The sequence below is a fragment of the Galleria mellonella genome, unplaced genomic scaffold (assembly GCF_026898425.1).
Source record: "Galleria mellonella isolate WM207_F2 unplaced genomic scaffold, CSIRO_AGI_GalMel_v1 utg171, whole genome shotgun sequence".
Classification (NCBI taxonomy): Eukaryota; Metazoa; Arthropoda; class Insecta; order Lepidoptera; family Pyralidae; genus Galleria; species Galleria mellonella.
In genome coordinates, this window is record NW_026442014.1 from 2,004,784 (window position 1) to 2,030,016 (window position 25,233).

The 25,233-nt window shown below is 35.2% G+C and overlaps 4 protein-coding genes across 20 annotated transcripts in view; 2 read left to right on the top strand and 2 right to left on the bottom strand.

The window, feature by feature from the left end:
- The window catches only part of LOC113518558 (uncharacterized), a 142,215-nt gene extending 133,280 nt beyond the window's left edge, over positions 1-8,935 (top strand). For 7 of the 10 annotated variants that reach the window (XM_052892865.1, XM_052892862.1, XM_052892864.1 and 4 more), the window contains 9 exons: positions 369-530; positions 1,140-1,251; positions 1,480-2,151; positions 2,479-2,599; positions 2,989-3,029; positions 3,126-3,480; positions 3,573-3,906; positions 5,013-5,660; positions 6,562-8,935. In XM_052892865.1, the coding sequence (XP_052748825.1) occupies positions 369-530; positions 1,140-1,251; positions 1,480-2,151; positions 2,479-2,599; positions 2,989-3,029; positions 3,126-3,480; positions 3,573-3,906; positions 5,013-5,660; positions 6,562-6,867 (2,751 nt within the window). In that variant the 3' untranslated portion in view covers positions 6,868-8,935. Of the gene's footprint in view, positions 1-368; positions 531-1,139; positions 1,252-1,479; positions 2,152-2,478; positions 2,600-2,988; positions 3,030-3,125; positions 3,481-3,572; positions 4,623-5,012; positions 5,661-6,561 lie in introns of those variants that run through there. The other 3 variants (XM_052892867.1, XM_052892871.1, XR_008252607.1) reach the window with 2 other exon arrangements.
- Positions 8,923-12,588, bottom strand: LOC113518241 (queuosine salvage protein). Of its 3 annotated transcripts, none has more exons than XM_052892877.1 (5): positions 12,540-12,588; positions 11,971-12,235; positions 11,490-11,702; positions 10,220-10,679; positions 8,923-9,487 (listed from the first exon to the last, which is right to left on the bottom strand). In XM_052892877.1, exons 2-5 carry the CDS (start codon positions 12,076-12,078, stop codon positions 9,258-9,260), a joined length of 1,011 nt encoding a protein of 336 aa, XP_052748837.1. In that variant the 5' UTR covers positions 12,079-12,235; positions 12,540-12,588; the 3' UTR covers positions 8,923-9,257. The 3 variants fall into 3 exon arrangements, with proteins under 3 accessions (XP_052748837.1, XP_052748836.1, XP_026758870.2); XM_052892876.1 differs by lacking the exon at positions 12,540-12,588 and adding an exon at positions 12,328-12,479; XM_026903069.3 differs by lacking the exon at positions 12,540-12,588 and having other exon boundaries at positions 11,971-12,326.
- A 455-nt stretch (positions 12,589-13,043) lies between these two features.
- Positions 13,044-15,637, top strand: LOC113518213 (nucleoporin Nup43). The gene is made up of 3 exons (XM_026903018.3): positions 13,044-13,545; positions 14,213-14,384; positions 15,111-15,637. The coding sequence occupies exons 1-3, from the start codon at positions 13,193-13,195 to the stop codon at positions 15,627-15,629; spliced, it is 1,044 nt and encodes a 347-aa protein (XP_026758819.1). The 5' UTR covers positions 13,044-13,192; the 3' UTR covers positions 15,630-15,637.
- A 341-nt stretch (positions 15,638-15,978) lies between these two features.
- Positions 15,979-25,233, bottom strand: part of LOC113518148 (rho GTPase-activating protein conundrum) — a 105,124-nt gene continuing 95,869 nt past the window's right edge. For all 6 annotated transcript variants that reach the window (XM_052892932.1, XM_052892931.1, XM_052892930.1 and 3 more), the window contains 9 exons: positions 23,411-23,535; positions 22,169-22,347; positions 21,215-21,320; positions 20,366-20,471; positions 19,797-19,956; positions 19,089-19,255; positions 18,428-18,605; positions 17,609-17,792; positions 15,979-17,104 (listed from right to left, as the gene is read on the bottom strand). In XM_052892932.1, coding sequence (XP_052748892.1) covers positions 16,930-17,104; positions 17,609-17,792; positions 18,428-18,605; positions 19,089-19,255; positions 19,797-19,956; positions 20,366-20,471; positions 21,215-21,320; positions 22,169-22,347; positions 23,411-23,535 — 1,380 coding nt within the window. In that variant the 3' untranslated portion in view covers positions 15,979-16,929. The remainder of the gene's footprint in view (positions 17,105-17,608; positions 17,793-18,427; positions 18,606-19,088; positions 19,256-19,796; positions 19,957-20,365; positions 20,472-21,214; positions 21,321-22,168; positions 22,348-23,410; positions 23,536-25,233) is intronic.

Here is a 25,233-nt window from a genome sequence, read left to right on the forward strand (position 1 = left end):
TCGTCTTCATATCAACCGTTAACTGTCCACTGGTGAACATAGACCTTCGGCATAAGGGGTTTTAACAATAATCACTACGGTTAGCAGGTTAGCGGGTTAGCAACCGTTGCTAGACTTTGGTGATGTTTTAAGACCTGAAAATTTGTCTTTGGATTATTGGGTTATAAAGACCCAATTAAAGAGATAAACAATCGAAAAGTTTGAGAAGTCAAATTTCGGTTAACGAGGTTTGAAAATTCCTAGTAACAGAAATCTTTCAATGTAAAAGTGTCGGGACTTCATTATAATTATCAATAAAAGAGGTTTCTTACATATCCAAGGTCCACTTAAACAGGTTTCCCTGATCAAATGCAACATTTTAATTCCAGGTGATCGTGAGATACAATAAGATCGATTTCGATCGAAAGATACCGGAAAATGGGTCTGGTGGACGCAGCAGCGGCATCCATTCTGCAAGCGCGAGCCCCACACCTTCAGAACGTTCCTCGCCTCGCTCGCTTCATTCCAGACACCGAGATGTCAGCCCACCTGTAAGCTTTTTATAGTTTAAATAATGATGCTGTTGTGATGAACGTAGTCCTCAATATTTCCACATTCTGCCAATAACAATTTATATTGTGTCAAAAATATAAATTTCGACTTACGTATCAAAGGCTCTAAAGATGTTTTACAAAGTTTTACAATATATTTTTTTATTAATTTATCATTTGTTCGAATGTTTACGTATGGAACATAATGTAGTCTAAACAACTGGATGGCGATCCAAACAGTTAGAATGATAATTAAATATTACATTTAGTACTTATTACAGATTTAGGAACTTGAAATGAAGACGTTTTAAAATTTGTCACTACGGCAGTTGACACCCCCTTTTTTGGTCAAGCCGTCTAGACTACACGGCCATAGCTACACAATATAATATATAATTCCATTAAATTAAAATAACTATATTAAAAACTTACAATGTTGTGATACCCCAACTGCACATAAGGTCGTTATCCCGTACCATTTGGCCTTTTGGATCTTTAGATGCCGTTAATAAATTGTAACGCCATAATGCGAATAATGCCTTTCCCTCATACCGAGAAAATACTTTTTAGTATTAGTATAAACTATTTATTTCTGTAAAAAAATTTCAGCTCAACGAAGACATATCAGAATGGGAGGAAGGCGAAGGCACAGATGATACGCATGAACTACCGAAACGCATACCTTTTCCAGAATTTGGTGGGGACATAGTACATAGTACCGGTAAGATAGTCGTTGAAAGCTGTGAGAATTTGTATTAAAACGTCTCAATTGTTTCACTTGAAACATGGATTTCGAAATAGTCTTTCTTAGTAACTTATTATTTATTAGAAATGTTTATACAAATATTCATTTATTTAGCAGTTTTGACGAGTCAGTCAGTTTCTTCCTACTTATAATAATTAATTATTTAATACATAGTGTAAATAATAATCTTATTTGTTATTAAAGATAACGAAGACCGCGACTTCGATGAAGTATCCGGCAGCGACATACAAGCAGTGGACGGCAGTTGGGAAGAAAACTGGCTCTTCCAAAAGAAGAAAATAAAAAACATCCAATCAGTTCCTGTACCAATGTTGGTGCCGAATAGCAACACAGAGTATCGAGCTCTCATAGGTGATAGAGATGCTGACGACACTACTGATTTATCAGACAATGCCAGTGATGATGGTGAAGAGGACGCTCAGTACAAAAGCGACTTTAAAAGAGTTCTGGATTCAAAACACGTGATTGGCGGAAAACCTAAAATAGATGAAGTATTAGATTATGAACCAGACAGTTTGACTGTGGAAGCTGAATCTGGGGACTTCGAAAATTTTAATGAATCTAATAACCATGTTACTGAGATAGTAGATGCTGTAAATGACAGCATACATGACAATGACTTCGTAGCGCTGGACAGTTCAAACAATGTTCATAATGAAAATGGAAATGATTCAATTTTAGAAATTGATATAAACAGCGGTCCTTTGCCTAAAGCAGAGTTCAATTTGAAGGAAGAAATACACAGAACTATACTTAATGGGAACGTAGAAGATTATAACGACATGAAAGATGCAAAACTCGTTAATGAAGAAACAGTTAAAAAAGATAATTTGGATAGTTTCTCCAGTCATAAAGGTAAATTATTACTACATATTTATTATGATAACAATTATAGCAAACAAGTATAAATATAGTTCACCTGAAGATAAGTAAACGGTAAAATATAAGGGTCTTGTAGAATAATAACATTGTAAATAATAATGAACTAGAATTACTAATGAATCGAGATATGATGTCCTATATCCTTCTCCGTATCAAATACTACATGTTTTCAAGTTTGATGACAATAATAGTAGGGCATATAAAGCATTAAATAGCAATAAATAGTAGACTCACTTTCACATTGAGACAAATTGTAATTGCACAAAAAAGACTAAGACTCTTGAAACGTAATTTTTTTAGGATCAACAACATTACAAAGTCAGCATGAGCGAGAGGGAGAATATGAAGAAACAGTTACTGTTCCAGTACAAAGGTATGCGGACAGTTTACGAAGAAAACATTTTGACGAGTATCCACAGGAGTAAGTAAAATCGTCCACTTTATAATAAAATATAGTATAATTATAATAAGATAATTCATATTTTGTTTCCCAAAAGAAAGTTCATCATGACCACTAGTATGGAACCAACATAAATTAAAATGCTATAGATTAAAAGAGAATAACTAAAATCGGTTTACAATTATCGAAGATACAATACAAGCTTCTGATATATTGCACAAGGTTTACTACACGTAAATAAAGTAGAACTAGTATTATGAATAAAGGCAACCGGTAAACGATAGATTAATGTATCGCATAACATCTACCTATAACGGTAAATTGCTAATTTGTAAGTTTGAAGCTTGATCCAAATAAAATTACACAGTAACTGAACATGTCCTTAAGTTAGGTTTGTTTTTTTTTTTCAGAATACCAACACGTGATACAGACAACGAAGACTTAATACCAGGTAAATAACAATATCATATTATCTTAGTTTTAATTATTAAATATTTCATAAACCCTAATTTGTACCTATACAACATAAATATCTTTAAACTTCCAGGCTCGATTGCACACAGAGAACGCCAAAAATGGCTGAACTACGTTGAAATGCCAAACAACCCTTACTCTCCGGAAGCAATACAAAAGAGATTGACGGCTAAAAGTACTTCGTCTCTTTTTGATACACTAACTGCTAAAACTATGGACATCGACGATGTTGATACAAACACTACAAAAAAGATATTAAATGAAACAAATGTAAATAAAGAAGAAATCCCAGTTAAGGAAATCAATGAAAACAATCCTCCATTGTTACAAGTTAATACTGATATAAGTATGAATGGTACAAGATCAAAAAGTCCTTCACCAAGGATATTACAAGATGTTCTAGCGGAAGATATTTCTGAATATAAACGGTAGGTTACGTTATAGTGCCTTTTAGATTAACTATTAAATTGTAAGTACTGATAGATCACAATACAATAATACAATTTTCTATTTCTTCCAGCTACGATAGAGATTATTACATAAAAAACGCAAAAAATTCATCTGGGTCTCGCAAGAAGAGTAGTTACAGTGACACGAGTTCCCTTTCATCAATGAACAAATCGACAAGTTTAGATAATTTCGATACAGAACTATCGCCTGTAAGTGCTAGCAGCTCATTGAGCGACCTCGAAGCGACCGCCCTTCATCAGAATATCGTCCGCGCCGTTCTCAGCCCACGAAATGCGAGCCCCAACTTCGCCATCAACCCTATTTTCGAAAACCCCGATAGACAGAACGATAACGCTGACGAAAATCATGTGACAGACAAGCGTAAAATCAGTCGAAATGCCAACGTAAGACAACAAAGTAGAACTGTGTGCGAGGAAGGTGACGGTTATGTGGAAAACGAGGATATAGTTAGACTTAAAATACCACAAATACCAGAAATTACTGAAGACCTTTTCGAGACGTATACGAATGTTAGGCGGAGCAACACTCTCAGAAGCGAAGACCTGTGCGTTCGCTCTAAACGGCGGCCTGGTCTCAATTATACGTTCGGTGGAAGTCTAAGGTTAAACAAAGGTTTCCGTAATGACCTCTGGTGAAAACTTCCATTGTTTCAAAATATTCTAATACACCTCCAATCTCAATTAGCACTTATACTGACAATGTAATCAGTCCTACCGAAATTTCAACTTATGTATTATATGAATCTCTGACTATGTACGATACTTACATAGGTGCCCGGACATACGCAATATTCTTTAGACTTAGAAAACTTTAGGATAATTCTGACATCACAACCACCTTTCATAGAACGTTCAATTGGTTAAAGGATCTTCTATCATTGCTAAATCGTCCACAAAAATCTAAAATATCTTCGTTTTGACACACAGTAGCCTGTTGTGTGTAAAAGTTGGCATGTTTTTGTTATATAAGAATCCGCTGACTAACAGCACTTTGCACTTACAAATAAGAGGGTATCTCTAGTAATGCACTTATAGATTTGTGTCCTTCTTAATGAACATTTTCAGTACTATTACTACAGTAATCTTCCAAGAAGTTAGTGGTGAGTGTTGTACGATTTTGCCCAAAAAGTTATGACTAACCGCATTGGATGGCTTGTCTGTGAACTAACATGTATAACAATATTTTCTATTCATATTCTTACACGACTTACTCATTACCTTTATCACAATGTATCTATACCTACATCAGTATCATTTAAATTATAGTAAACAGCAATATGAGTTGGCATTTTTAAAAAATTGCACCTCTCTACTTGTTATAATAGCACGCAAACCACGTTGTATAAAATGTTATTCTATTTGTTAATAATTAGCACGAATTGGGGCTTTTAGATGGCGTTATAGAATCTGTTTTAATAGTCTAAATTTACTATTGAATATAATAACTAAACATAGCGAATATATACTTCATAACTATATTGAAATTTCAGGGATTACTTATAAAGCAATTCAACACGATTGCCGCAAACCAACAGTATACGACGTTCGCTAAGAACCAGCCTAAAGAGTCCATAACCACAAATTCAAATAATAATAAAACAGATATTATAATCGAATACGATGACGCTAATGAAAATACATTATTTTCCGCTAAACCAGCATATGTTGATGATGATACAGACAAGAGATTCGAAGAAATTATGCAGTCCGCATACAATACAACTCCTATAGTAGACATTAAAAATGATAAAACAGTTGACGAGCCTTTAAATTCGCCGTCTAATTTTAGCGTGGACAACTCATATATAAGCACGAGTAGTTTGGAAGATTCAATCAAGATCTACAATGTACAAACAGGCGAGATAGTGAAATGTCAACCTGAAGATAAGGTATCTCCGAGATATGAGGATGTGGCCGACAGAAATGACAATATCGATACAGATAAGAAACTAGAGGAAACCAATATCAGACTCAGTGCGAGTAGCGATGTAGACGATAAAACTGCAGCTAAAGAGGAAAGTTTGAAAAGAGACTTGGAGAGGCATCGTGAGGCGGAAGACATTTTACCACAACTGCCCAAAGTGAAGGAATTGGCTAAAAAGTTTGTTAGCATGGATAATTTGCATAAGCCAGTGAAGGTCAGTTAATACTCAGTTCAGAATTAGATTATTTTTAAAATGGCAGATAATGAATTACTTTTGCATATACTAAATTTGTATTTATACTCTTTCACCATAACTTTATCCACCTAACCGGGATTAAAAATAGCATATGTCCTTTTTTCTCTCAAATATGTGTTTACCAAATTTCAGTACTAACGTGTCAAGAGATAACAAACTCACTTTTACATTCATAATATTATTATACCTACTAATGTTATTATTGTTTTATCTTAAATATGTTATTTAAAGATTTTGTTTTGGTATATAGATATTTAGTTAAAAAGGAAACAAACGCCCATATGACTATTTAAACATTTTCAATGAGACCGAATCTGAACCGCCATTCTCTTAACCTATTCCTAAGACTAATACTTTAATTTAATTGTTTACTACTATTTTATTTGCCATCGTAAACTATAATAATGTTAATTTTAATGTATAATACCTATTAAACATTTAGTTTTTTTTATACAACTTAGAATGGCAAACAAGCTGACGGCCAACCTGATGAAAAGTGGTTACCATCGCCTATACACATGAGCAGTACCATGGACATAATAGAGTATACTGTTTCGCCCATGATACCGCCCATGCGTTGCCATTCCTGAGGACTCAGGTGTTATTCCTCTGTACCGTGTAAATTCACGCCATATCCCACCCTTCAAACCGAAACACAGCCATGCGAACACACTGCTTATATTGGTCCTTAGAATACAGATTTCGCTGTTATAGCAAATAGAATTTTAATGAGATAGGTTTAAAGAATGGCAACATAGCATCAACCCCAATCTCACTTATGTATTTAATGTAGTTATTTTTTTTGTTTATTCATGTAAACATAATCATTTATTTTAAACGAATCATATGTTTCTTCCAGCCACCACAACCGATCACGAAGCGGCGAAAAAGCAAAGATAACATCTTAAATTCAGATAAATTATCAAGTAAAATGTACATGCACAGCCTAACAGCCAGAAGTGTCTCCAAAGAGTTCAGAGAAGAGCTGAAACTCTCTCGGCCAAATCCGCTTAAGGTACCCGGTGGCTCTAAAGAGATTCCAGAAGGAGAGGAAATCACGAAGGAATCCAGCAGACCAGGGAGCCCTCAACCGGAACCTGGAACTATAAAATCCAAATTAGCGTTCTTTGAAAGCCTCAAAAACAAATTTAGTAATAGCAAATAAGCTTTTGATGGTTTGGCTTTATACTTTTTTATTGGTGTTGTCCTTTTAGCGTCCCACTTAAAACGGTTGGTTAATTTAATATTCTATATTTTTTTTTAAATACTAACCCGACAGAGGTCATCTGTCAAATATTTGACGTGACGTTAAATACTTGAATTGACAGCTAAGTAGGAATAGTTTAAAAAAAATAAAAATGGAATTTGTTTTTTTTTTTTGGACAATTCTTACAATTTTTCTTTTTGTTAATTTATTATTATTATTTTAATGTAAAAACAAATAATGATCCTCTGTCAAATAAAACTAAACAGGGGCGCTAGGGGCACAACTTTTGTCAAACAATCCGATTGGGGCGGGTAAAATATATTGTTTTTATTTTCTTTTTAATTTATTTATATTTCAAGAGAATTCATATACTTTTTTTCTATTTATTTATTAAAGAATAAGCATTACAAATATTTATATACAAGAATGTGCTTATTGCTATTACTGAATTAGGCCACAAGCGTAATCTCTCGAAGTGTATCAATGCAACGATAACATCAGTATGTTATAATAAGTCTAGTGACTTACATTGTCATCAAAAGATACGTTGACAAATCCATTATTTGGTTTATGTGACTCATATAATAAAAGCTAGATTCGTTATCAGCGTCGAAAATACATTTGGTTAATTCCAACTGACTTCTTATAAATATATTTTGTCGCATCATGATTTTCTGTACATGCGTTCAAAACACAGTATTTCAGCTACAACTTGTTTACATTTTTGTAAATAATTCATGTAGTTGAAACACTATTATGGACGACTAAAATCTGTTATACACACATGCCCCCATTAATGTTTCATCTAATACCTAAAGCAGGGTTTCTCAAAGTGTGACCTGGGGGTCATAATAGGAGTGATGGGGATTTTTACTAACAAAATTTAATAAATCTCAAACAACTGCAATTTCACCCTCATCTTATATTGCAGAGTTCGAGTAAATGTGTTGAATGAATCAGAGTAGAAATTTACTAAAAACAGGACCATCTTTCCCTTAAACAGCCGTGTATTAGTTTATTTTTTATTTTTTTTTATCACTTTGAAAATGGTTTAGGAATATTAAAGTTTAAGAAACCCGAAAAGAGAGAAGAGAAAAGTTGCATAATATTTTTGTGGACGATATTAATCGTATAAATATTAAACGTATTTAGGTTACGGTGTAAATAAGTTAGTGCCATTTTACTGAACTTCATTTAAATGTCATCACTTCTTAATTTAAGTTGTTAGCAAATGCCAAAGTTGTATATAAAACATTATGTTACTGGTTATTTTTCCTATAGTTTGCGTGTTACAGCATGATGTGTCTTACGTCACTCAATCCGTAGAAAAAAAAAAAACATAACCTATGGATTAAACATAATATTTGATCAGAGTATCAATTCTTTATATAAAATATACTTAAACTCAAAAAATATCATACATGTTTATAATGTAAAGTGTCAACTATCCCCGCATTGTACTACAACACGCAGAATATAGTGGTCGTGTCCAAATATTTAGCCGTTTCCTCATACCGTAGCTCTATCAACAGATGTGACTTCATAATAAATAAAAAACATTAAGTAAATTCTTTATGACGGAACATCTTAAAAATGCCACAAAATATCCCAAAAACAAAATTAAACAATAAATAATTTAACCAACGATATTTAAATATGTAATTGTAGTAAAATGAATTATAAACCGTCGTCAACAGAGATAACTCTATCCATTAATCCCTTATTAAACTTTTTTTTCTAGTCTTTAGCCATCTTAAGGGTTTAGACATATTGATAGTATCTTTTGAAACCAAATATAAATTAATTGAACTACTACTTTTTGGAACATGCCTAGCTGTGCTGTGAGGAATCTGGCTAAAAAATACTATATATATAAACTACTTAACTGTAAGCGGTGCAATAATAGACTCCCTCCTTACTTTATACTGCGGGACCATTATTATATTACTATTGTGATAAATTGATAATGTAAAAAATAACAAAAAATATGTTACAATAGTATAAACAATAAAATTGAAATAACAAAGATGTATATCATTTATTCCTTCACCTCGTAAATTACAAAAATATGTATAACATGAAATATTAGATTCGAAAAACATAACCTTCTGACCGGGACTAGATCAATATGTTTTAAGAGAAATATGGGTATCTCAGACACCGCATATACTGTACAGATAGGAATAAAAAGGTTATTTTTTTTTAATCTAATATTTTTTTTTAATATAACATTATTTTAAATTATCTTTTTCTATCCTTACAATTCAATTCCTTACAATATCAATATTATCCTTACAATTCAAAATTACAATCTAAGTAAATGCGGATCTTCGTGTTTAAATTATATTTTAATAATAAATACCCAAAGTTTTGTGAAAAGGTATTCTTTCTAATTCATCCGCATATTTTCTCCTATAGCACCATAAGTAGTAATCAATGACACTTGAATTCGGTACTTCCATGTCTTTCTTGCTGTTCTTAATCTTATCCTCGATTCTTTTTTTAAGAAGCTCTACAGCCTGAATAGAACAGCCCCTGATTTCCACCTCTTCTTCTGAACCACTTTCAAGTAGAACATCTGGAAATAAAAACTGTCATAACAACTTTGTGGATACGCAATTTATAAAGCTGACTAAACCTTCTCTGGATTTTCTGGACAATTTAACAGTTTCCTGGATTGGTTCTCATGCATTAGGAAAAACACCACATAACTTATATAATGTCTATATTTAATGGATGATAATGGAATGGTAACCCCTCCTACGCTCACAATGTACGCTGACGGGGCAACGGCGAGGGATGATAGGTGAGAATGAAAAGACAGGTCAGTGATGAGTTACATCATGATGAATACACCTAAAATTCAGCACTATGGTTTCCAAGGGTGCCAACATCGAAGTCGACCTGACACTGGGACTGGTAGTCCACATTACTAACAATCCCTTTCCCCCACACAATGTTGTTAAGAAGCAAGTAAAATATTTATATAAAGTCTGTATCATCACCATCATCATCTTCCTGCCCTTATCTTAATTAATTAGGGCCAATATAATAATTTTCTCCATATCACTCAAGATTTTGGCTTTTGGTTTCACAACTGGCCACCTGTCTGAAGTCTTGGGAAGATTTGTATGTCTATCACAAATTCTTTTCAATATAAATAATAGCACTACTAGCGTACAGTATGGTTATTCCCTGACCCACCCTCGAAATAACATCATAATTTCTGTTACAAGTATGACTCTTTTCAGATAATAATTGCAATGTCTACCACACCTAAGAACTAACATTAAAAGTTGAAAGAACTTACCATTTTTCACTTTATCCATCAATGTATCACTGTAACTCAAAACTCCAAAATATACCAAGACTTGTGGGATCCTATAATCGGCAAACATGGTAATGGCATCGATATCTTTGAATTCACCCCAGCCCGTTCCATGAAAGAAGTTCCATATATCGGCAACTAAAATTTGTGCTCGTTTATACAGCGAAACCTTAGTACCCTTGTACACCACCTCATCTCTGAAGCATGGAAAACTATCTACAATTATCTGAAGCAACTTCACTGCAGATTTGTTGGCTTCTTTCAAACACGACACAAATGTGCCATTATATTTTTGCAAGAGTATTGTGCCCACTTCATGCAATGTAGATAATCTTTTGTCAAATAAAGGTATTTCTGCTTCATTGTCACTTCTCATTATAGTACGAAGTTGGTTTTCTGTTATTTTTGAATAGTATTTCGGATTTGTAATGTCAATACCTTCCTGAAAAAATACTACCAAAATTCAAGATCATATCATTTATTAAGCAAATATAAATTTTATAAATAAATGTGTGTACTTTTCTTGTCAACAATCAAGTCAATAATAGGTATTGTAATTATCTTTTACCATCACCTCACAAAAGGATGACCCAAATCCCACTCTGAGAACCCCTGATATTGTAACCTACAGTCTAGAGAGACTTCAATGTACAGACATAAGTGGCAAATAAACCTTAACGCAACAACAGTGCAGTAATATAAAAACAAAACTGAACTAGCATTAGCGTTCTTTTTATGCAACTCGGGAATTTGGCAAACAAGCTGATGGCTCACTTGATGATAAATGATAACTGTCGCCTGTAGATACAAGCAACATTAACATCACATTATAATACAGACACACTATTGCTTTATCCCATAAATATAAGATTTTTTTATGTAACTTAGAAAGGTTTCACCCATGATACTCCCCATGTGTTGCTGTTCCTGAAGACTCGGGTGTTATTCCTCTGTACCCTGTAAATTCACTGCCTAATTATAATTCAGAACCTTTGCAAATTACTTTTATATCACCAGTATACATTGGGGAGGAAAGGGACTGTTAGTAATGGGGTCTAACTGCTTCACAACAACAACGAACTTATCAGGTCAATCTCCACATAGTTCATCCTCAAAGAGAAGATTGTCAACTACATGCTTTCTCACTGTATTGGGTTGACTGGAAGAAATCTCTTTTAGAGATAAGTCCATCCTTTCTTACAATATTTATAACTATCTTATCTATGTAATTTACAAAATTCTATTGATTTACCTTAACAGCCCTACTCAGTGCTGCTTCCAATGCATAGTAACCACTATGCCCATCCACAGTCCACTTCACAGCTCCAGTGTATGACCAGAAGCAAAAGTTAAGAGCATCAGCCACAAATATCCAGTCAACTGCTTTCGGATCATCTTTACTCAGATATGAAATGTTGGCCCCTGTGTCTGGGATCTCCAGTTTATCTTTTATTGATGTAAACATCTGAAATGCATTAAAAATTCTAAGAAATAAAATAGTAGAATGTAAAAAAAAATTATACACATATAATGGTGGCAAACCTGTTAACCACTGTGGTATAACAATTTTACTCCTTTGGAAAAAAATGTAATTCCAATTCTATTATATGTTATTGAGTGACTTCCCCCATTAATTCTAGTATAAGTATGAGTTTAATCTGGGCGCAAAACATCACTGATTAGATTTTTTAAATAAAACTAAGAATAAACTATTTAAGTAACCAGGAACTTACCTCTGCAGAAAGTTTTTCAAGGCCCTCTTCATGTATTTTTACATGTGTGGAATGTTCTGAAATGTATAATGCAGATTGTGCCGGCGGCAATATTCCTTCGCGTGTCATTGTATTATTTTCTTAATCCTTAAATAGTCTATCATAAGCAGGTATTTAATATTTTATCAGCGCATATGATCTTTGGCACAAGTTTGTAAATATATGTTTTTTTTGTATAAATGATAATACCAGATGTAAACCTTAACAAAAAAAACACGGCAAACACCTGAAATTATCGAATTGGATTGGAAAATAAAATTATAATAAGAAAGAACCAAATGAAAAACAAAAACAGCTGACTTGGACAACTGTCTGTACCAGGGCTACGTCACTCAGAACAAAAACTTCTTTATAATTCTATATCACTAATTCTTAGCATTTTGTTAACTTTTTATTATAAATAGTCAAAATTTTTCATAATATCTTTTAGTATCTATATTTTTTAAAATGACCTATTATAAATAGTTATACAACACTGTGTATATTTATTTATATTATTATGTTAATATTATAAGCTGGTAATATAATACCATTTTCCAGTTTTATTCAATATAGGCAGAGCCGATGCCATAACCATATGTCATAGCTATCAAAGTCAAACTGTTTCGAACTAAAATAATCTGGATAGTTATTAATATAGTATTATATTATCTGTGGGATTATACTGTCAATATTGCCAATATAGCCCTTTAGATCTAGATCTTGCTGTTTTTCTTCGCCCAAACCCTTTATTTTAATTTAGATTCAGAGCTTACATTAAAATATAAACAGACACACTAGCTAACCCGAGAGACAAAATAATTCAGGTTTCTGATATATAAATACAATATAAATAACAAAAAAATATATAGCAACTGATTACAGTAACATATACAATAACAATTAGTTTCTTAAAATAGTATATATTTTAAAAAATAATATAAAAGGTTTTGTTTAGGTAAAAAATTGGCCTCGGAGTTGGGGAAATGCTATACGGTTTATCTGTAAAATCTAAAATTTTATTGGTAACCCTCTTATTAAGTGACAATTATTGTCACTTATCTGTCTATCAGTAGCTGTCAGTTCATAGTAATTTTGGAATATTTTTTTTGTACTGTATTCAATTTTGAATTTCTACAAATTTCACAGCATAGAGGCCAATTCTGATACATTTATTTATTAGATTTAGAAAAGAAAACCAATAATGCCACTAGACGTACAAGGCACTTTTGTATCTCAGAAGATTAATAAGGTTAGGTGGATACCCGAAGAGTACGTTGAGACAAAATGCTTTTTTACCGGTAGTTGGGACGATGACGTGAATTCTGTAAAAGTTTGGACTTTAGAAAGTCTTCACGAAGACGCAGAGATTGATTATCCTCGGGTGCTTTCTGAATACACCGTGGACGGGGATGTTACACAGATCAAATTTGTGGACAAAACTAAGATAGCTGTATCGACGTCGGACGGGGATGTGCGTATGCTAGAAGTTAGCGCGTACGAGAAACAAACTCCGCTTAAAGACATATATGCCTGGGAAAAGTTACACAACTATGGGTGAGTATTCTTTACCAATCTTTAGACAGTCCCTATTTAGAATATACTAGGTGTGTAGGTAGATCATTACATACTTACTACTTTTCCTATATCTTAAATTAATCCTTCTTGTTCCAGGATAGGAACCCTTTTTCGGTATAAGCCTCCTCTAACCGTTTATCTCTATCCTTAACTATTATTTCCCACCCTTTACCTGTTCATCCTACATCACTTCATTGTTTCCTAGGTCATCCTTTTTCCATTTTGCCCAGTTTAACTTGTTGTTTCTATTGGTGATCTATCTATCAGAAGATAGAAAGAAGAATGTTAAATATCTATGATATTTAACATGCTTCTTTCCGGGGGGGGACGGGATTGTTAGTAATGAGGAGTTTAGTCCCCATTGCTATCAATATACCCCATCAGGTCGTCCTCCACGTGGTTCCCCCTAGAAACTATCGTGACCAATTTATCATTGAATTCATCACAGTGGGCTAACTGACCTGCCTTTTCATCCTCACCTATCACTGCTCACTGGTACCCCGCTAGTGTATACCGATAGCGCAGGCGGGATAACCATGCCATTTTCACACATAAAAAAAAACATGTTTCTTTCCATTGATCTGTGAGTAGTAATTCATTTCAATTTAAAAGAGAAATTTAATTTTATTTAATTTTCTTGTTACAGAGCAGAACAATGTTCATGCACATCTTTAGATACATTTGAAGGTGATATAGCAACAATCGGTGAAGATGGCAATTTAAATATATTGAATGGTCGAAGAGGGACTATAAGTCGCACACTCACTGCAATAGACAGCTGTTCATTACATGCTGTTTGCTTCATAAAGCATAATGAGGTACTTATTACAGTTTACCATATTCCACAAGCACATTTTTCATATGTACACATCATCATATCAGCCTTTAACTATCCACTGCAGAACATAAGCCTCCCCCTTGGGGGTATTGTTGCTTGCCAGTAGTTGCCACGCTTGGCAGGTGGATTGGAAAAATAATAATATACTTATTTATATGTGTAAGTTCATTATTATTTATATATATATATATATATATATATATATATATATATATATATATATATATATATATAATCTCTCTCTCTGCTGCGCGACTCGGAAACATAGTTGTAATAAAAAGTAAAAAGATAAAAATATTTAAATAAATAGATATTGCATTTAATGTTACAAAAAAGGTTTTTAACCTGCCGCCACATTACTACAATATCAAAGATCCCTCTATGGAATTAATCTGCCATTGTATATTAAATATTTTTTGTGTCCATTGTAAAGCATGTGCAATAAAATACACAAAATAACTTTACCTGTAAAAGCAATTTCTCGCCAATTAATATTTAAAATAATTTGTGATTGAATACAAAGTTTAGTACCAAAGATATTTTCTCACATTTCACTTTTGCTACCTCTATTTTCAGAACTCATGCATAGAAGTCTATACAATAGATACTCTTGACTTTTACTATAAAGTCGATCGCATACTGTCAAACTCAGTGTTGGTTTCACCCAGTTTGTTCATGAAGAATAATTGTTTGATATCTTTTTTAGGTTATAACCGGCAATATACGGGGACACATGAAGATATGGGATCTCAGAATTACAGACAACAAACCTACTGCATCATTCCTTTTAGCTGGTGATGAACTTGCTGCCACTTGCATCGTATACCATCCAACGCAACCTCACGTAATCCTTGCAGGCAGCGAGTCTGGATCACTCGCTGTCTGGGATCTACGTATGAACTCGTTCCCTACCTCGTTGCTAAATGCCCATTCGGCAGGTGTTACCGAAATGCAGTTTCATCCAGAGAACCCAAATAAATTGCTAACTTGTTCAGTGTCTGGTGAAATTTGGGATTGGAACGTGGAGGGGATCACCAAAACCACAAAAGGGCCTGATAACCAAGTAACGACATGGGTACCCTTGGAGAATAAAAATACAATGACAGTGAACTCTTTAATGCCCACTTTGCATAAGCCTATTAATAGTTTACATTGTGATAAAGGAAGAATTCTCTGCGGAGCAGACAATGAAGCTGTGTATGTGATAAAAAATTATAAATATTAAGTTTTGTTGATTTTTTTTTATCATAATGTCCATCTGGATGGAGTTTCTGACCATTGAGATGGTATGGGATTGTGGCATGGGCATTAATTAATTAATTTTACATGTTCTCCACTTTATTTACAAATCAATCAAAAAAACAAGAGAAAGTGATTAAAAGAGATAAATAACGTCAACTCTATTAATTTACACTCACCATTGATATTATTACTGGTGAGTGTAAAATAAAATTGAAAAATAGGAAATGTTAGAGATAAGGAAAGTTCTTATGAAGGCTATCTTTTTTTTTTTATTTTGACTTAAAAAAAAATGTTAAAAACATTAACAAAATCGATTTAATAAATAAAAATGCTTTTTTTGAAATATTGTGGTATTTTATTATTTTAAATAATACATGTAAATATACTTAGCAATATCATTATATACTTTATCCATAACACCAAGTCAGTCTTTGCTTGCCTAGTCAAAGTATTGGTAAAATATTATACAAAAAATCGTATAGTTAAGTAATAATTATTATTTACATAAAAATTTGCAAAGTCACATGGAATTTTGGAATAACTTACAATTTACAATATCATCAATACAAGGCACCATATCGTAGGATCTTTGCCAAAATGGTAACTAATACAAACCAAATGAGAAATGGCACCGAATAATTTTAATAATTAAACTAATAGACAATTTCATATATATTTTACGTCAATCGTTGTCGCATACATATTTACGAGGAATATTTTAATCGCTAAGAAATAATTATGATGAACATTTGGCATCCTATTCACATTCTTATACCACACTAAATGCGTTAACGACAATATTAACACGTGAGTATATGTATAATGATTATATTGAATAATATTTATCATATCACTCAAATATTGTTCAGGGATTTACATTAAGCACAGCACAACTTTGACTGAAAACAACATTCAATCGTTAATAAAAAAAAAATAATACTTAAACGAGCACTATACACAGTGAAGTTCTTTGCACACTAGAATCCAGTATCCTAAATGATATTCTCGAAATGTTAGTAAACCAGAACTTATTCTATTTCCAGGGCTGTATTACATATGCCCTTGGGCACACAATTTGGAACGTCTTTAGGAAGATAAAAAAATACAAATTTCTTCATGAATTTCACAAACAATTGAGCTTTTCGATAATGTCGACTTTCTAAGGTTTACATCAAACAGGATCCTGGGCAGATATCCCATGTACCATATGTGTGCCCTTATGGAAAGTCAGAATCACAAGAGCAGGTGAATCTGCCTTATAGTCAGTGTTTACAGCCCATTGTTCAGGTATGGTGATTTCGTCTGTGAGGCAGAGGCTTCCTCTGTGATGCCGCGTGTAAGGAAGCGGGCACCGTCCACAGTTGGTCACACCATCGCATCAGGGCTTCCGTCACGTGGCAACTGTTGGCCGCAGTAGCGAGCTGCGTCTCCAGACTGTCTGACGATTTGATCAACAAGCTGAAATGTAAAAAAGTTTTTATTAATATCATAATAAGGTTTACATTATTTCACTAATTTGCAGTGGTAACAGATCTGTTACATAGCTCAAAGAACAGACAACCAATGGGGAAAAAGATTTTAAAGTGGCGATGTCTGCGACTTCAAATGTGTTGCAAAGTATCAATAGATGCAAGTAGTTCAGGTCTGTGGGATGGCAATGAATGAATTTCGTTTAAGGGTACAACCCTTGAAATCTTTATGAAAATTTAAAAAACGACGTCCCCTTCGCTTCTAATTGCTGTGCCCGACAGGATCTACAATATACTTGATTAATTATTAACATCTTTCAAAATAATATTGTAGAATGCAATAAATAAATTGAATTTAATTGAACCCAGAACACTTAGACCGAAAACAATTCAGGAAACTTCACTTTCTAAATTGGTCCGACTGAATCCAAAACCTCGGTGATGGAAAGCAACCTGCACTATAAAGGTGATGATATGCTCAGTGCAAACTTACTTAGGCGGGAAGAGCGCAGGTGCAATGATCATGGCGACGTTGTGCTCACTCATCTTGTTGGTGTCAGCCCTCGCAACGATCTCTCGCACCAGACGCAGAAGCTCGCGTAGCGTGGCGCGCTGCTCTGCTGGTAGCAACAATACTAGGAGGTTCAACGCTCGACCTTGCGTCGTGCCTGCCAACGCTGTGAACGAACTCAAATATTAAGTATGGTTGAGAGTTACCATGGTGCAGAGTGACAGAGTAAGACAAAATAATGTAAGAAGCGTTGAATAGAATGCACAATACGCCAATGCTGAGAAGGGAAACTTCAAATAAAACCTAATTTATAAACTACTTGGCTATCGTGATAATCTAATCCTCAAAGTAAATCAGACATCTTCATAGATAATAGATGCAGGCTTAATCACTAGGTTAAGTACTAAATGCTTAAACAAACTAACTTTAGCAATTTCTAGCTTTTTATGCAGCAATATAAATGATGAGCAAACGCAGTGAGGACGACCCTCCACTAGATGTAGTGACGACCTCAAATGCATTGCAGGGAGCCAGTAGATGCAGATGACTCTGGGCGCGTCCTTATGACAGTCTATGGGAAAGGCCTTTGTTCAGAAGAAGACAGATAATGGCTGAGATGATGCAACTTTGGCACACCAAGTATTTCTCATAAATTGCTATTCCTGACGACACAATGCCTCCGTATCTTAGAATGTACTGTAATTGTACTTTAGACATGGAAACACAGCTGCCTAGCTGACGACTTTTGACCAAAATTTTCCTCGGATAAATTAAATATGGATTAAACAATTAGCGACTAACCATATGTGTGGTAGAACAACCGCATGAGCTCTTGAGTGAGTGGTGGCTGCGGCAGCGCTCGGAGGAGTCGCTTGAAGACAGCCGCCAGGTCGTGGCTGCTTGCCCTCGCTAGCGCTGCTTCCACACTCGCGCGGTCCGAATACCATTGCCGCTCGATCAGCTGACACAGCGCTTCGATCTGTAACGATAGTGTAGATTTGTAATACATTGCATTATGGATATACATAACAGTCAAATTGCCTAACATATTTGAATGGGGGAAAGGGATTGTTAGTAATGCGCACTACCAGTCTTATTGCTAACAATATACCTTATTAGGTCGACCTTCTCGTGGTCTCTCTGAAAACCAGTGCTGAATTCCAAGTGTATTCATCACGATAGGCTAACTGACCTGCTTTTTCATTCTCACCTATCATCCCTCACTGATGCCCCGCCAGCGTATACCGTTAGCAAAGACAGGGATAAGATTCCATTATTATCAGTTACAATCGTCCATTACAAATAACTAGGATGGTTTCCAGGGGAACCGCAAGGAGGTCAAACTGGTATAGTATGTTACTGACAATAGGATTCTTAGGCCACATTACTGGGGCATCACATTATTGGGGTAAACCCCAATAATTATTCGATAATAATCGAAGGTGAGTAGTATGTACTGTACCTTGTGCTTGTTGCCGGGCACGCGCAGCAGACCCTCGTGTGCAGCACGAGCACGCAGCGCGGCGGCAAGCGCGCGCACGATACTGGGCACGCAACTCCACGTCTCCTCCCACAGAATCATATCTTTGCGCACCAGCGTCTCCAGCGACACGCCGAACACAGAACCCTCTGTTGGCCGGAATACAACCATTACACATGTCTCTTAGTTCAATACTTAATCCGAGAGGAATCCGTACTCCAAGAACATTACTAGCTACAACTTTTTATATTAGCAGACGATTATCACAGATTATTAAGTAGGCCAGCAGCTTATTTACCATCTCAAATCCCTTAAAAAAAGGTAGGTATATTAGAATAATGTATAATAAACTTTTAAGTATATGACGACATTGAATATGTTCCTTTGTATCCACAAAATGCGCAGAAAATATTGTAAGCAGTAACTAAATAGATTTGGAGGTACATTTGGGAAATGTACCTAAGGAGTAGTCACCTATTCCTTTTTCTCCATTGTCAAAAAATCCAAATAGTTTGCAATATTTAGAATGGATACTCGGGCACAAGGTGGTAACATTTTGCATCCTGACCTTCAGCGCCAAAGACAATAGAAGACATAGCAATGTCCTGCTCTAGTCCAGTTATGATATATGAATAACAAATTCCTGAATCCAAATAATAAAACTGTAGAAGTTTAAAACGGCGTACGTACCTTCTTTTCTTTTCTTCTTGGGCGGCTTTCGCTTTTGGAAGGGCAACGAATACCGGTCGAAAAGGGCAGTCAGTTCGAGCCACAGCAGCGGCGGCAGTCGTTTCAACTGTGGCTCACTGACGCTCTCGATGTCCACGCAGCTGTCCTCTTCTGGCCACTCCTGATTAAAGGTAAAAGGCATACTAAAGTTGCCGAACAATCTTATCTTATTCTCAAACGATATTCCTAAGTATAGTCAGACATCTTCAGAAGACATTTTCAGAAATACAACATTTGATCAGATCAGCAGAGTAATTCCAATTTCATAGGGCAACATGAATATTTAATTTAATTCTTTCTCCCAAAAACATTTCACTTAAATTCATAAAAAAAAAATCATAATTATATTTTTTTTAAGGAACTCCTTAACAGATTTAAAAACGTTGATTACACGTTCGGCGTGTATCTTACACGTATGTTTTATGGACCAATTTGCACAATTCTTTTTTTTTTATTTAAAGAGTAGATTTAAAGAGTACTGTACCATAGTAAAAAAAAATAAAAGATATTAAAGTCTTTAATAAACTTACCTCTTCATTATCGAGCATCTGTTTGTCGAGATTGAATTTGTGCTCGAAACTGAGCGGCTGTGTGGACGCGACGCTCTTTGTCCGCGAAACAACTGTGTGTTTACTTCTGTAACGCAAAATATTATATTTGGTTACAGTGTCTGTTTTTACAACCAGTCGGATATTAAAATTAAACAAAGTAATTGAACAGTATAGACGATAAGTATAAGACACGAAAGGAAGTTCAAACTTAAACTTGACTATGTGACCCATAATTTTACATGACTTTATATAGAAATCTCAGAAATACTTTCTGCCATGAAGTAGATTTGCATTAATTATGTTTCAGTTTTAAATATATGTTCATCATCATCATCATCATGTGAGTCGTTAACTGTCCACTGCTGAACATAGGCCTCCCCCTTAGAAAGTTTTGCCAGTAGTTTCCACAGTTGGCAAGCGGATTGGCAACCGCAGTTAGGCTTTGGTGATATTTTAAGAGAAGTACTACTGCCCGTCCCTCGGCCATTAAATTCTGACTCGGGTGGGTCACTCTATGCCGGGACCACACAGGAAAGATTTAATACGACAATAAAATTAGGATACGAAACCATAATACCATAGTCTTTAGAATGGCAACGCAAGAGGAAGTAGCGTAGGTATCACAGAGATTCATGTCTGAGGCTACGGTAAACGTTTTCCATAAGGTGGACCGTCAGCTTGTTTGCCAATGTAAGTTCATAAAGGAAATATTTTCCGCCAACTTCCATACAAAATTCTTAGGAGATAGTTACCAAAAATCCTTTCGTAGTGCACTTCTATATTATATAAAGCACTCCTGCAAGATACTCTTGTCTTTTGTCTACTTACATAAATGGGTCGTTGTCTTTCAGTATGGAGCCGTTGATTCTTTCCTTTCCTATTCTTGGTCCCTGGACTGTTCCGTACCTCTGGTAGCCTAGCAATTCGATGCCCTCTGCAAAATCACAATAAAATATTTAGATGTAACGTTCACAAAGAACACAAATATCACTAACAGCTTAGATCTAAAGAATGGCGATGTAGAAGGGAAAATTTCTCGTCAATCTCACCTCAAATACTATTCGTTCATTTCTAAATTATAGCTACACAGAACAGGCAATAAAATAATTGTTGAACATAATCACACAAATTGAAAACTCAGATGCTTCATGTTTTGTGCAACCATATAACTGGCACAAATCAGAAAGAACACCTAAACCCAAGCCAATTTGGAAATGTTTTCTTAAATCAACAATTGAATGCACTGCTACAAGGAATCTAACAAATTAAAAGTTACACTCATATTTCTGCCGTGAGGTAGCTATGTTTACATGGCTTCGATGGTCATTGTCAATTTGAAAGGTAAATCATCATCATCATCATCGGAATCATCATATCAGCCTTTAACTGTCCATTACTAAACATAAGCTTCCGCCTTGAGGAGTTTTGCCAGTAGTTGCCACGCACAGGTTGGCAACCGCAGTTAGGCTTTAGAGTTGTTTTAAGAGGACGCTGCTCCCGCGCCCTCTTAAATCATTAATAAAACATAAATACAAATAAAAGGACGGAGCGGCCAATTCTATGCCGGTATCACAGGGCCAATACGGAAAATAAACAACGGAAAGGTGAGTAATGACAATGAACTTACAGGGCACGGAAGCATAACACCATAGTTCTAAGAAATAACAACGTAAAAAGGGTACTTCATGTCTATAGACCGGTTATCAATTGCCATCAATGAAGGATTGTTAGCTTCTTGCCATTCTAAGTTGCACAATAAAATGGCAACACCGGAGCACTTACCAGTATTACTCGCGATATCAGCCAGGTGCAGATCATTGGGCTTAAAAAGCTCGTGCATGGGCAGGGGCGGGGAGTGTGATGCGGGCGCGGGCGGCGACAGGCGCGCGCGGCGCGGCGCTGCCGGCGCCGACGGTGTACGCGCTAGCGGCGCGTGCGCACCCACCGGGGGGAAACTATCACTACAAATGATTGAACGAATGAATTTTATTGCTAAAAATGTGGTACAATAAGGTCGTATGGCAGTATTACAATGGTTTCACACATTTTGTCATTACTAACGTGCAACAATCATTACAATAGATTCAAATAAAAACGCCGTTAATAATTTAATTTAAAAATATTACAATTTTGGCATTTATTAATATTGATCGATTTTTCCTTTTAAAAATAAATAAAATTTTATTTATTTCAAAGGGTCAATAAACTCAATGTTATGTAGATATTTAAGTACATAAAATGTAGTTTGATATAATGTTGCACAAAAATGTATAGGTACGTGCCTACTACATCAGTATTAAATATGATACATTCTTCTTATCATTTCCTTCCTGTTTTACATAAAACAGGACAGACACAGTGTGTATTTGTTATACGAATAGATACCTACCTACATGTATTACATAAATGGATGAAAAAAATAACAAAACCTCATTGTTATTTGTTTAATAGGTGGAGACTAGAGAATTAATCTGTGAAAGTCCATTTTTTGTCGTATCCTCAATTTTGGACATTTCTGACTATTATTTATAAAAGTTATTATTTAAATCTATTAGAAATTTAGTTTATATCAGTTTTTCTTTGAATAAAGATTTCACTGTGTTATCAAATTGAAATTTTAATTTAAAAGATGAATTTTCGTGTAAATGTAAAGTATCTATTGATTTTATTAATCTATAACGTGTGTTTTTTACTTCTTGCTAAAATATTTGTTAAGATTTTTACCATATACGGATATTTTAGGCCTAATCTAAATAATGAGGGAGGAAAGAGATGGTTAATTATGGGGTCTTACAACCCCATTGCTAACTATATTCTCTATCAAATCGACCTCCATGCACTTCCTCCTGGAAACCGTCATGATTAATTCTTGTTAAGTTTATCACGATGGACCAAGTGACCTGTTTTCATGCTCATCTATCATCCCTCACTGGTGGTACGCCAGCCTATACCAATATCGCAGGCAAGGTTACCATTGCATTATCATTCATTAAAAAAAAAACTAAATAATAAAGGTGTACTAACACGAAGTCAGGCGGCGTAGCTCCATCAGCCCACTCGGCGGGCGGGCTGCCTGATCCACCGCTGGGCAGCGAGTCCAGCGAGTCGGGAGTCGCGCTGCGCGACCTCGGCTCACTGCCGCTTGAATTCTGAAACAATATGATAGAATTCAGCACCATCAAATTTATTATATTAACGACCCCCATGGTGCAGTAGTGTAGACGTTGATATACGTAAATAGGCCCAAAGTCCCGTATTCGATTCCTGGTCGGGTCTGAGTGTTCTGAGTTATGTTCCTAGGTGGCCGTTGTCTAAATCAATAACCAATCAGGTCGACCTCCACGTGGTGAGATTCCTTTCCTGTGGGTGTCGTAAGAGGCGACAGAAGGAATTTAATAGTCGAGGAATGGGCAGCAGTGTCTGTCTTAAAACATCTCTAAAAGCCTAACTGCGACTGCCAACTGCCTGCCAAGCGTGGTAAGTACTGGCAAAACTCCACTTATGGGGAAGGCTTATGTTCAATATGGCAGTAGACAGTTAATGGTTAAAATGAAATGAAATATTACTTTAGAATACAGCAGTGTTGAGTTTAGAGTCTGCTTACTAATGGCTAGTCTTCTAACGAACTACCTAACTAACACTTCGCGTCGAGGGGAAAGGGATTGTTAGCAATGGAGTTTGACAGCCCCATTGCTAGCAATATGCCCTATTAGGTCGACCTCCACTTGGTTCCCCCTGGAAACCATCGTGAACAATTCTTGTTGAATTCGTCACGATGGGCTAACTGACCTACTTCATCCTCACCTATCATCCTTCACTGGTGCCCTGTCAGTGTATACCGATAGCGCAGGCGAGGTTACCATTCCATTACCATCCATTAAAAAAAAAACACTTCGCGTCATAGTGAATTAATAGTGACATCATTTCTATATGTACCCAAGCAGTTATAGTTTCTGAGCTAAGTATTACCACAGTATAAGTTACAGTACGTATTACTATCTCGCTAATTTTCGTGTAAACCCATTCAGATAAGAAAACGTAACCAAATATTCATTTGTTTGTATTTCACTATCTAATATATAAAATTTTCGTGTCGCGGTGTTTGTTACCAAACTCCTCCGAACCGGCTTTACTGATTTTTATGAAATTTTGTGTGCATATCAGGTAGGTCTGAGAATCGGCCAACATCTATTTTTTATACCCCTCAATGGATAAGGGTGACCCACCCCTAAATATCTTTTTTTTTAATTTTTTTGTCAATTTTTTTTTTATTTTTATTTTATTATGTAGTACGATAAATATTTATGTATAGTTCTAGAAATAATGTATATGGTAAAACAACGTTTGGCGAGTCAGCTTGTAAGTATATATTAACCCTTTGCACTGCAGCCTAGTAACTCATTGAGGTTACCAATAACTCATTAACTTATAACCTATTATAATAAGTTATTGATAAGTTAATGATTAAACATATCATAAACACTATAAAATAAACACAGACGATTTTGCTTATCTAAGTATTAAAGGCGCCGTGTTAGTAAAACAACCGTGTCGTCGTAGCGGCGACAGTGGATTTAACGTTTTTTTTTTCCTAATGGACGATAATGGAATGGTAACCCCACCCGCGCTGTCGGTTTACACCGGCGGGGCACCAGTGAAGGATGATAGGTGAAGATGAATCAGGTCAGTTAGCCCATCGTGTCGCATTCAACAAGAATTGTTCACGATGGTTTCCAGGGGGAACCACGTGGAGGTCAACCTAATATAATATGCCCATATTGCTAGCAATGGGGCTGTCAAACTCCATTCCTTTCCCCCAGTAGATTTTATGTTAGCATTTCAACGTC

Excerpts from the sequence above, each read along its gene's own strand:
- LOC113518241 (XM_052892877.1), bottom strand. The coding sequence starts at position 12,078 with ATGACACGCGAAGGAATATTGCCGCCGGCACAATCTGCATTATACATT. Across the intron at positions 10,680-11,489 it reads CACTGAGTAGGGCTGTTAAG|GAAGGTATTGACATTACAAA; the intron begins GTAAATCAATAG and ends GTATTTTTTCAG. Across the intron at positions 9,488-10,219 it reads GATGGATAAAGTGAAAAATG|ATGTTCTACTTGAAAGTGGT; the intron begins GTAAGTTCTTTC and ends TTTTATTTCCAG.
- LOC113518213 (XM_026903018.3), top strand. The coding sequence starts at position 13,193 with ATGCCACTAGACGTACAAGGCACTTTTGTATCTCAGAAGATTAATAAG. Across the intron at positions 13,546-14,212 it reads GAAAAGTTACACAACTATGG|AGCAGAACAATGTTCATGCA; the intron begins GTGAGTATTCTT and ends TTCTTGTTACAG. Across the intron at positions 14,385-15,110 it reads GCTTCATAAAGCATAATGAG|GTTATAACCGGCAATATACG; the intron begins GTACTTATTACA and ends TATCTTTTTTAG.